This window comes from Excalfactoria chinensis, chromosome 4 (assembly GCF_039878825.1).
Source record: "Excalfactoria chinensis isolate bCotChi1 chromosome 4, bCotChi1.hap2, whole genome shotgun sequence".
NCBI lineage: Eukaryota > Metazoa > Chordata > Aves > Galliformes > Phasianidae > Excalfactoria > Excalfactoria chinensis.
The window spans coordinates 1,068,952-1,081,072 of record NC_092828.1 but is presented as its reverse complement, the minus strand read 5'-3'; the positions used below and the strand labels follow the sequence as shown (position 1 = coordinate 1,081,072).

General features: G+C 49.9%; 1 protein-coding gene across 6 annotated transcripts in view; it reads left to right on the top strand.

The window, feature by feature from the left end:
• EXOC6B (exocyst complex component 6B) overlaps nucleotides 1–11,401 on the top strand; it is a 231,645-nt gene extending 220,244 nt beyond the window's left edge. For all 6 annotated transcript variants that reach the window (XM_072334652.1, XM_072334651.1, XM_072334649.1 and 3 more), the window contains 2 exons: nucleotides 3,631–3,743; nucleotides 8,357–11,401. In XM_072334652.1, coding sequence (XP_072190753.1) covers nucleotides 3,631–3,743; nucleotides 8,357–8,483 — 240 coding nt within the window. In that variant the 3' untranslated portion in view covers nucleotides 8,484–11,401. The remainder of the gene's footprint in view (nucleotides 1–3,630; nucleotides 3,744–8,356) is intronic.
• The last annotated feature ends 720 nt before the right edge of the window (nucleotides 11,402–12,121 follow it).

Sequence of the window (12,121 nt, the reverse complement as noted above, 5' to 3'; positions counted from 1 at the left end):
AGCCTGAAGGAGCCGGGATATTAAAAAGCAGAGGGGCTGAAACAAAGAGGAAGAAGTAGCCACAAGAGCAGAGGCAGCAATGGCACTTTTGCACCAAGATGTGTGTCTCTCACCCAGAAGGCATTGAAAATACCTGTGCCATCAGTTCTGAAGAGGAAGAAGTTAGCAGAGCCAGGTGTTGCCTGGAGTCGGGGATGCAGGAAGGTTCATCTATCCTGCAGTGGTTCCTGGCCTTTGTGTGGGGAGAGGTGGGTAAAGGTTTTTGGGGCTGAATGATCCCATGTCGGCTCAGCCTTGCAATGTCATCCCATTGTCCGTAGGATAAGTATCTATTCTCTGCACTCCTTTTCACCTTGAGTCTCCCTTTCCTTCCACCACCTTCAGCTCTGGGCTCCGTGTATCACCTCCCAGGTCTGTGCATAGCCCACAATGACACAGACACCAGTTTCCATTCCCAGTGCAGCCGTGTTCACTGGGGCTTTATATACGTGTGTGTGTGTGTGCAAATGCATAAAGCCAGATTGTTTTCCAGTACCTTTCCATTCTCCGTTTCTCCATTCGTACAAACACACACTTGAGCACAAACATCTCTCCTATGGAAAATGTGCACTCTGTGCAGCTGCAGCCTTGCAGCCGGGCACGCAGTTATTGCATTTCCCTATCGCCGCAGTAAAATCTCCCTTTTTTTATTCACCCCCCTCTTTCCTTTCCCCCAGTGTGCGCCCTGTCAGCTTTGATTTATAGCCTTGAAAAGCAGACTCTGGTTTGAAGAATTAATGGCATTTGCATATTTTATTTGGAATCTCCCCTGGAAGGCGGCTGCAGCCGTGGAGCTGCCCAGAGCCGCCGTGCAGACGCTCTTTTCCCTTCCTTATTTCTTTTCTTTTTTTTTCCTGGTGTCATTCAGATTTAGCAGCGGAGGTGAAAAGTTTAAACAGTAAAAGCAATAAAACTGCATTTATGTGACAGATAAATCATCCAGAGACAGCTCCCTCCTACAGCACCTTTCTCCCCTGGTTCTGACCTGTGCCTGTGGCTGAGCCCTGCAGTACCCACAGTGCTCGGCCCTGGGCACCCTCAGTGCTGCTTGCGCCCTTCCAAGGTCCAACCTGGGTGGGTTTGTGTTTAAGATTGTGCTTGTTTACAGTCGTAGAGTCATTCGGATTGGAAAAGAGCTCGAAGATCCCCAAGTCCAACCCCAACCCATCCCACCATGCCCACTGACCATGGCCCTCAGTGCCACATCTCCACGGTTCTTGGGCACCTCCAGGGATGGTGACCCCACCACCTCCCTGTGCAGTCTGTGCCACTGCCCCAGTGCTCTTTTGGAGAAGAAATGTCTCCTAATACCCAGCTAGACCCTCCCTGACCATCACCTCCTGTCCCGTTGTTAGCTGTGAGCAGAGGCTGACCCCCACCTCACTCTACCCTCCTTCAGGCAGTTGTGCAGGGCCATGAGGTCCCCCCCAAGCCTCCTCTTCTCCAGACTGTCCCATCTCATTCCCTCAGCCTCTCCGCATAAGATGTGTGCTCCAGACCCCTCTCAGCTCTGCTACCCTTCTCAGGACACGCTCCAGTGCCTCAATGCCTTTCTCATAGTGAAGAGCCCAAAACTGAATACAGCACTTGAGGTGCGGCCTCACCAACAACTTTGCACGCTGTTAATCACAACCCCTCGTGCTTTTTTCCCTTAACCCACTTCTAACCTTCGCCTTCTTATTTCTACCCCTTTTTTGTTGCTCCCGCAGCCATCCCCAGAGCAAGACAGATCTGCTGGAAGAGCTGCGGTCCCGCAGCGCTGTGGGGTGGAAGGAGCACATGAAGTCATACTCAGGCCTGCGGCTTTAGGGTGCCCTTTGGATAAAAAGACTCCCAACAATGTGCAGCCCTGGTTTGTAGCCGACCTGCAGCACAAAGCCTTGCGGGACCGCGGGCTGGAAGAGCCCTTCGAGGTCCCGGCTAATCCGTCCCCCCCGCTAGCGCTGGGGATTGTTCCCGACAGCTTCTTTTCTTTGCCCTGACCTACATAGTCAAAAAGAATCTTGTTGCACATTTTTGTTTTGTACCTTGAGGTCTTCGAGGAGCCAAATCCCCGTTCTTTGCCGGGCGGGTTGTGTTGTTAAACAGCGCCGGAGCCTCCAGGAAAACCATGGAGACGCGGGGGCACAATGAGGCCTCTATGGCCCTTGCTTCGCCTGGGGACAGCCACGGGCAGACAATGCCATGGGGCCCTTCCTTATGGGGCGGGCGCCGGGACGCTCGGCTGCTGCCGATGAAGATGTCGGCACTTGGCAGCCCTGAGCCACAATAGAGCGGTCACAGGGACAGGGGGAACCGTGGCTGCTTGTCATGAGCCATGCGTTCCCCTCCAAGGCCTTCCAGTACTTGAAGGGGGCTTATAAACAGGAGGGGGAACGGCTGTTTATGATAGGACAAGGGGGAATGGTTTCAAACTGAGACAGGGGAGGTTTAGGTTGGGTATTAGGAGTAAGTTTTTCACCCAGAGGGTGGTGATGCACTGGAACATGTTGCCCAAGGAGGCTGTGGATGCCCCATCCCTGCAGGCATTCAAGGCCAGGCTGGATGTGGCTCTGGGCAGCCTGGTCTGCTGGTTGGTGACCCTGCACATAGCAGGGGGTTGAAACCAGATGATCCTTGTGGTCCATTTCAACACAGGCCATTCTGTGATTGTTATGCAAAAACACAGGTGCTGTTGCAGAACCATAAACTCATACAGTGGTTTGAGTTGGAAGGTACCCTCTAAGGCCATCTGGTCCCACTCCCTGCAGTGATCAGGGACACCCACATCTCCATCAGATGCTCATCTAGATTGACATGGAGTGTCTCCAGGAATGGGGCAACACCACCTGTCTGGGATACCTTCCAGTGCCTCACTGCCCTTACTGTAAAACTCTTTTTCTTTATATCCAATCTAAATCTCCCCTCTTTGTGTTTTGAAAACCATTTCTTGACAAAGCTGGGAATTCCCATCTGCTGGGAAGTAGGAAAAGCTGTAAATGTCTCCATTCATTCTCTTCCTTTATCTCCAGTACAACATCTGGCATAGCAAGGGACTTGGTTTAGTGAGGTTGTGTTGGTGGTGGGTTGGACTGGATGATCTTGGAGGTCATTTCCAACCTTGGTGATTCTATTATTCTATTCTTTGATTCTATCTTTAAGCTGGAAAACACCTCTAAGATCATCTAGTCCAACCACAAACCCATCCCCACCACCGTCACACCACCAGATGTTCTGGTGCCTTCCCACAAGGCTCAGCATCCACAGCCATGGTGTATGGGCAGTGGTCATGGGTCAGGAGTGAAGTGATCCCACTGTGGAGTGGGGTACGTGGGTGGCTCTCCCTTAGGTCTGCTGCCTTGGAAATCACAAATCTCATTGAGGTGAAGCATTGCATCTCTTTTCAGGTTCTGCCAGCAAGTTCCTTGGGGTGTCTCAGTCTTCATACCCTCCAATAGGGTTGCACATCAGGCATGCAATATGGCTAAATGAGGTTACTACAAAACATGGCTTTTCTGGTTAACACCTCCTGCCCAGGACCTTTGCCATGACTCAGATAAGCCCCCCTGCTTGCTCACCACCTCATTTTTTGTTTGTTTTTCTTCCCTGCAGCTCCTGGATTTGTTCATCCAGTGGGACTGGTCAACGTACCTGGCTGACTACGGGCAACCCACCTGCAAATACCTCCGAGTGAACCCCACCACAGCCCTCGTCTTGCTGGAGAAGTGAGTGCAGCAAGGGGCACCCCGACACTTTTCAGCCCCAGATGAAGGTTTCAGAGCAGTGGGAGTGCCAACAATTTATCCCTCTAAGCTCCAGTTTTTCTGTCAAGAAGCACTGGTTTGGTTAAGGTCTTTTATTTTTGCATCATTCTTAAGCAGAGTTTTCCTTGTTCTATGACAGGCTTCCACTAGCATCTCAAGCAAGCCCCCATAATCATATGAAAATGGACAGCCTGCAGGCACTTACAGCTCTGTTTTCTGCTTCTATTGAAAGGATCATATACTAAAATGCCAGCTATGGGACAGACAGTATCTTTAGGTGGCTTCAAGGCTCTTAGAGAGGACAGGACCCACATTCTCTGCGAAAGGTGAATCTCAGTTTCATTGAAGCCTGCACTTGCTGTGCTGAGGAGCAGCTGACCCCAGTGGTCATCTCGTTGTGTCCACTGTGGAGAGGTGAGATGCACTCTGGAGCAACAAAGAAAGTTTGGCAGTTTTCTGAGCCCAATCCATGCTCTGAGCAGCTCACAGTTAATAATTCCAGACTTGGAAAATCCCAGCCCACATGGTGAACTCAGGCATGGTAGCAGCATGTTGGCTTCAGTCCCGAGTAGTGGGGTTCACTGCCCTGGTAACCCCTCCAGCACGTACCTGCTGTCAGAGATAAGTGCCACCTGGTCACTCGTCCTCACCAGGTCACTCATCCTCACCAGGAGGATCAGCCCCACTCTGCCCCTTTGCTTCCATCACACCTCACCAACAAAGTAACAAACCCGAAATAATAATTCATTATTTCCTCATTCCTTGGCCACTCCATGGCTGGGTCTGACATGGAGGAGTGATGAGCGAGCTGGCAGTTGGGTTTTGGTTTGGTTTAATGTAGAATCAGATCCTTGGGTAGAATTTGAGTTGTTTTTTGAAGTACCTCTCGCTTCTGTTGCATGTAGAGTAGAAGATGCTCAGTTTGGCGTTGGGGTTAAGCCTTCAGAAGCATAAACTGGGTGTGCTTTGAGACTTTGGATGTGGGTCTATGCTGTCTGCAGTCAACTCAACCACACCTGCTCCCTTCCCATCCATGGGAATGGCTCATTTCACATCAATCCACAGCATCCAAAGGCTGTCAATCTGCACTCAGGGTCAGCAGTGGAGCCTTGTGTCAGTGCAAAACACCTTTATATACTACAGCCGTATTTTATATGTGCATCATGCACTACGTTACATCATTTGCAGTATATTTGCAGCCTTCCATCCATGGGGCAAAAGTCTGCAGTATATTCACAGCTATCCATAAAATGGAAAAAAAAAAAGAAAGCTGAAAGTTTGGACACGAAGCAGCCGGGTTGTGTAACTTGTTCTCATGATTATCTCTTTTCCTAATCACACATCTCCCATAGGATATCACGAGTGTAAGTATGCTGCTTGCTTGGGCTTTTACCCTCACCTTGCAGTGACTTTATTGTTTGATTTAAATGGAGCACTAAATGATCTAAATGCAAGCTGCCTTTGAAACAGTTCCCTCTGGTAACTCTATCGTCTCAAATGCACTAATTAGAACTAAAAGAGGAGCTTTTACTGCCTCGCTTTTTCTTTTTTTTTTTTTTTTTTCCTTTTTTTTTTTTCTTATAGATTAATTTAAACAAAGCTTGGCTCTATTTAAGGCGGTGTTTGTTGACAGGGGTGGGGACAGCATTGAGCTCTCTCTTTCCCTTCCTCTTACTTTTAATTCCTGGGCCAGCACAGAGGGACCTCATTACACAACTGACCTCAGCTGTCCTGGGGCTCTGCAGGTACAATAGTGTGGATCCCCTAAAGGTTCTCCTCTATTTCCAACCTGTTCTTCATATTGGGATGCGTATCTTTATCTAGAACCATGTCGCCCAGCTCTTGTAGCCCAAGGCTGGAAAAGAATGGGGCTGGCACATGGCACCCTAGTGTTGACCCATGTGATGGTGGTGAGCCACTGGAGCACATTGCCCAGAGAGGCTGTGGGTGCTCCATCCCTTGAGGCATTCAGGGCTGGGTGAGATGGGACCCTAGGCAGCCTGATCTGGAGGTTGGTAACCTTGCCCGAGGCAGGAGGTTGGAACCAGATGATCTTTGAGGTCCCCTCCAACCTTCACCATCCTATAATTCTCTATGAGTCTATGATAAATGTGGCCTTTTTTTAAGGCTGTTTCTCCATCCATGGCCTCGTGCCTCCGAGCTGCCCTCCCAACCCATCCACCTGCTGGGGGTCCCTCGTGCTGACACCATCAGCCTTTGGAGAAGCCCTTTGGACCCTGGTCCATCCCTGCAGGCACACACTGGCACAGGCTTGCTCTTGCTCTACAAGCAGCATGAGCTCTGAGCAAACACGCTGTGTCCCAGCCCTGCTCCCTGACAGAAACACTAATGCAGCTGGTTGGCACCCAGCAGTTTTGTAACCCTTTTCTCTATGAAAAAGATCCCTCTCACCTTGAGTGACAGTTGGGTGTAGGTGGGAAATGCCCATTGCACACAGTGGGGAAGCACACACCAGTAGTTGTTGCAGGACTTTGTGTTCCACAGGCATGTTCCTCATTGGGGATGTGGGGCCAGTAACAGCTTGGTGCCTCCAAATCCACATGGGAGATACCAGCAGCTCCTGTCCCATCCCATTTGGGATGGGGTCAGTGCATTGCCAGCAGTGCTTGGTCACCCCAACCCCATGGTTTTCTCCTTGCAACTCTTTCCCAGTCACTCAACACACCCCAAGATTTCCTTACATAAAACATGAAGTTCTTTAGAAACATCTCATGGAAATAAATCTGCACCTGAGCATCTTCCATGAGATTTTGGGGCTGCCAAGACAGAGAATGCCATGCCTTACCTATGAGTATCACTGGGCAGGAGCTCAGTGCTTTTTTGCCCATGGGACGGCCACGGGTGGAGGTTTCTCAAGGTGCAGGTTTGCTTCCAGCATATCTGATGTCCCTGCACAGCCCATGAGATGGAGATGGAGCTCTCAGCTCTATGGGAAGGTGTTTGAGGAAGGGGTGATGTCCTGCAGCATGATGGTGGTTGCCAAAATTCCCAATGCTGCAGCACCTGTAATGTGTGTGTGACTCAAAACCCTCCTCTTTCTATGTGGCTCTTGCAGGGGAGCAGCTGGCAACCCGCTTCAGTTTAAAAAAATACATAAAGAGAAAAGAAGGGGGAAAAAAAAAAACAACAACCCAACAGCTTATTTTGCTGAATAAAATTGCTCCAAGCTATCTGGTTACTGTTGGGAAAGCAGCTCGGTTATAATTCTGTGCCTTCAAGGCACTTAAAACTATAGCAAATTAGCCTTTGGGATGAGGTTGTTAGTGTGTTTTCAGTTCCAAGCTGGATGGTTTTGGAACGTTTCAGATTCCCCTTTGGCTCCTTTTTACAAAGACTGAAGCACGGGAAATCGTAGATATGTATTTTTTTAATAGGTTAAATGAGCTTGAAGAGGTTTGTTTTGTGCTCTGATAACACAAAACCCTCCATCTGATAAACTGCAGTGCTTCCAGGGCCCATCATCTCTGTGTCCCGGTCATTCTATGCTTCATTGAGGTACCCAGAGTCAAAAACACAAGTGGATGTGTCTCATCCAAATCCATCTGCCTCTGCCAGATCTGATTTAGCAGGAAAACCAGTTACAAATTGGTGTATTATGGAGAGCAGTGCCCAGCACGCTGGGTGCATGGAGCCCAATGCCTTTAGGCTGTGCTGATGCTGACCCTTACGGGGTGGTTCCACTCCCCAGCACACACCCTGCTTGAGCCATGCAATGAGATGTTGGCCCCCCCAAAATGCATCTGCGAATGCAAATGTGCATGAACGCCGAGCTTTGCATGCTGGAGAGGAATGGAGCTGCCCCAGTGTTGGGGGTTGGACTTGATGATCCCCTTCCAACCCTTATCATTCTGTGTTATTCTGGTCCTGTCCCAACACTGTGCCTTGTTGGTCCTGAGCTTGGGGACCTCATGGAGACCAATGCAATCGAAGGAAATACAAATCTCCTTGAGGTTTGTAAACTGGGGGAACTAACGTTGTATTCCTTCATTGAATATCCTGTAAAGTTAAGTCCACGCATCTGAACCTTTACGGCTGCCCCAAAAGCTACATCTCTTGGCCGCATGCAATGCACCATGTCAAGAAGAATCATTAATGCTGTGGATTTTATGCTAATTTTTTTAACCCCCCTGTCCCTCCTAATATTACGGCACTCATTTACCACATAAGGACATTGGAACATGTAAGGATGTTCTGGACGGGGCTCTGAGCACCTGGTGGAGCTGTAGGTGTCCCCGTTCATTGGAGGGGAGTTGGACCAGATGGCCTTTAAGGGTCCCTTCCAACTCTTTGATTTTATGAAGGGGAGGACGAGAGGTATTAGGGGCTCGGGATTGGTGCAGTGCCTTGGCTTTGAGGAAGGTGACACAAGCTGGGGTTGGCCCATGGGGTGGATAAAGCTTGGGGCTAGACCCAAGGTGGTGGTCTGTAGATCTACAGGTCTATGGGTCTACAGGTCTACAGACCATCATCTCTTTGCTCTACCAGCCACGAGCTTCTCTTGGTGCACCCATAGCATCGCTGCATGTACTTTAACCTCTCTGTTCTCTGCTCAGGATGAGGGACACGAGCCGGAAGAACAACGTTTTTGCCCAGTTTCGGAAGAACGAACGGGACAAGCAGAAGCTGATAGACACAGTGGCCAAACAGCTCCGCGGCCTCATCAACAGCCATCACTCATGAGGGACCCACAGCCTTCCCCACGCCTGGACTTGGGATCCTTGTTCAAAGAGAACAGATGTATTTTTGTATTCGCCTGTATAGTATGGATGAAACCCACCCTTATGACAAAACGTTGTTAAACAATCCCGGGGCAGGTAGGTGGCATGCTGGTGGAGAGGAGGTGTTGTCAGCAGTCACCGTTCTGAACTCCTATTTTCAGGGGTTTTTGCAAAGCAACGGGAAAACCTGAAGCCTGAGCGAGAAGTTCACACCCAGACGATGGGTTGGTTGGGTATTTTTTTTGTGTGCGTGTGGGTGGGTCGGGGGTTTTTATTTTTTATTATTATTATTAATTTTTTTTTTTTTTGTAAGCCAAATTCAAAGAATTGGTTCGAGTTCCTTTTGTTAAGTTATTCAGCTGCAGAACAAGGGATCACGAGAAGTATAGGGAGGAGCCGCGGTTTCAGGTTCTTCTCATGGTCTCTGCTCAAAGGAGCACACGTTCAGAAAGAGGGTCCCCTCGTTAGCTTGCCTTGCCAGCATGAGTGTTGGGTTTGTGTAGGAGGAGAGGCAGTGATTTCGCAGCTCTTTTCCCATAAGGGCTGATTCCCACCCTGGGTCGAGGGTGGCTCCTGAAGCTGTGACCCTTTGGTGTGTGTGGTGGCAATGCTCAGAGCTGATGCACCTCAAGCTTTGTTTCTGGGACCCGGTGGTGTCTTGTGACCCTACACTGGGTATAAAAGGGCTTCAAGAACTGCCTCGTTGCGTAGGAGAGGTTGGGGTGTCCCATGGGGCCAGTTTGGGCTGGGTGCTAGGAGGGCAGAGTACAGCACTCTGCTTTGCTTTTCCCCTCCATGCTGATTTGCAGTGCTGCTTTCCCATCCTCCCTTCCTACGGCCATGGTGCCATGTCCCTGCGCCTCCAGCACACCCCTCCAACTTGGAGATGTCCCCCATACGTGGGGTGCAGAAGCTTCCCCCAGGAGTAGCATTGTGCACCAGCAGCTCGGCTCTGAATGACAGAGCTCTGCTCTGTGCTCTGGAGCTGCCTGTGCATCACCTGCCAAAATCAAGGCAGCCTTTGAGAACCACATCACGCTATCAACAGGATGTTAATCCCGGGCTTCAGGTTACAGAGAGAAGGGACTTTTGCCCTTATCTTTTCATTCCCCTTTTGACTCTCTCTTACCGCAGGTGAAAGTTTATCCGGCCGCTTCCCCCACTACCAAACCCTGACGCTGTGTTCAAGGGAATTCAAACCCTCATTGTGAATGGCAGAGCCCTTTTTAACACCATTCAAATGCGTGGGGCCATTGGCTCTCAGACCACTTGTGGAAGCTGCTGGGTGGTTTTGGAGCTTTGGTGGGGCTCTGTTCCCTTTCAGTTCCCCACTGCAGGCTCCTGAGCTGCACAGGGGCAGGATTTGTCCACATGTGCCCCCCAGTTGGGGCTGCAGAAAGGGTCGTTTGTGCTCTTTGCTTTCTGCCCACGAGCACTTCTAGCGTTGTATTTTTGACTCTGCTTGCGCTCCAGCTCTGGATGCACAATGAAGTGGTGCTTCACCATCCTTCTCAGCAATATTCCCCTTGATTTCCTTTTGGTAAGGGTACATGAACCCTGAAAAAGGCACATTGCTAGCAATGAGCTCGTGAGGCTTTGTCTCATCACTGCAACCTCCAGCCACCACAACCAGCACGTTATTTCCATCAATACGAGGGAAGAGCTGGAACTGGGCTTTAATGGCTCCTTTCTTTGAAAGGATTGGAGGGTACCTTCTTAATGCCTTTTGGAAACATATGCAAGCAAGATGGAAGGAATAAAAGCGGATGGATAACAGTTTTGTTGCCAGCAAGGGACCACGTGATGTGATTGACCCAAGGGGACCCTCCAAGTAGGGATAGATGACAGGGGGCAAGCGGTGGCAGAAGCAGGTGGCACTATCTGCTTGGAGCACCCTTTGAGCAGCAGAGCTCAGAGATTGAAGCAAAAACCCAATGGCAGGAGGCGGAGGGAGGTTTCAGTGCACGAGGCACTCAGCGAAGGGCCATCCAGTCACAAGCACTTTAAAACACTTCAGAATCACGCTGCTACAGATGCTGGCAACAGCATAACAGAGCATCAGCAAGCATGACAAATAGAGCACTCTGGTGTTTCCAGTTTTTATTAGTGGGAGGATAGACTGTCAAACCCAATTTCTAATAGCATTTCTCAGCCACTGACGTCGCTGCTGGATGAGGAGGTGCCTTTTGCACACTGAGGATTTTCCTCCAGCAAGAATAAGGGAGCAGGACCAAGCAGCATCACCCCCGTGAGCCGGCTCCTGGCCTGGAATCTAGGCTTTTTATCCCTAAGGAGCAGCTCCTACATTGCGTTAAGTATCCCAGAGTGGCTGTGGCTCAGGGTGAGCTCTGCTCCAGGGAATTGGGCTGGCGACTGGGATGTGCTGCTGGGAATGCCCAGCCCAGCCCCATCAGATTCAGGGAGTTTCTGATTTCGGGAGGTCAAGCATCTAACCACAAGTCACACCACGGGCATGAAAAATGGAATTTTGGTGCTCTGGTCCTAATTAACTTTTTGTTCCGAGGGATGCAGCTCCATCTCTTCAAAATAAAATTAATCTTTTAAACGGACTGCTTAAAAAGCCCTGGAAGACATTTAAAATCCCCTCTAAATCGCTTACTAATGACTGGTATCCTCTGATACGGATGGTATTGCTTATGAGGGAAAGGTTGTTGCTATAAATTTGTGATCTGGGGGGGGGAGGCAGGGGCCGAACCCACTGATGTAACCATCAGTTCGCAACCCCCAGCACAAATAATGCTGCTATTAACACATCCATGTACATATATTGATCATTCCTTAGGTTTTAAAGCAGAAACTGTAGTAAGAAGTGGGTGAGCTTCCCTCTCCCCCGTAGCTTGGCAAACAATTCAGTACCATTGGATTAAAAAGAAAAAAAGAAAAAAAGGAAAAAAGGAAAAAAAAAAAAAAGAAAAACAAAGCTCGCTTTCCTGAGAAACATCCACTTATTTTCCTTATTTTCCTTAAAACCTCCACAGAATAGTTTTTTGGCACACTTCTAAGGCACCAAGCTGCAGAGCTTTGAACACTCCCTCCTCCGTCTCTATCCCAATCTCCATTACAGTCCCAGCCCCAGTCCCCACTGCTATCTCAATCGCCATCCCAGTCCCCATCCTCATCCCAACCACAGTCCCCACCACCATCCCAGTGCCAACACCAACCTCATACCCCATCACCATCCCAGTCCCCATCACCATCCCAATCCCCATCACCATCCCAGTCCCCATCACCATCCCAATCCCCATCACCATCCCAGTCCCCATCACTGTCCCAATCCCCATCACCATCCCAGTCCCCATCACCGTCCCAATCCCCATCACCATCCCAGTCCCCAAAACAATCCCCATCTCAATACCAATACCAACCCCAATCCCCATTTCAATCCCAACTCCCACCACCATCCCAATTCCAACAGGAATCCCCACCACCATCCCAAACGCAACACCAACCCCGATCCCCATTGCCATCCCATTCCCTGCCCTCATCCCAACCGCAGTTCCCACCATCATCCCAACTTCAACCCCCATCATCATCCCAACCCCAACCCCCATCATCATCCCAACCCCAACCCCCACTGCC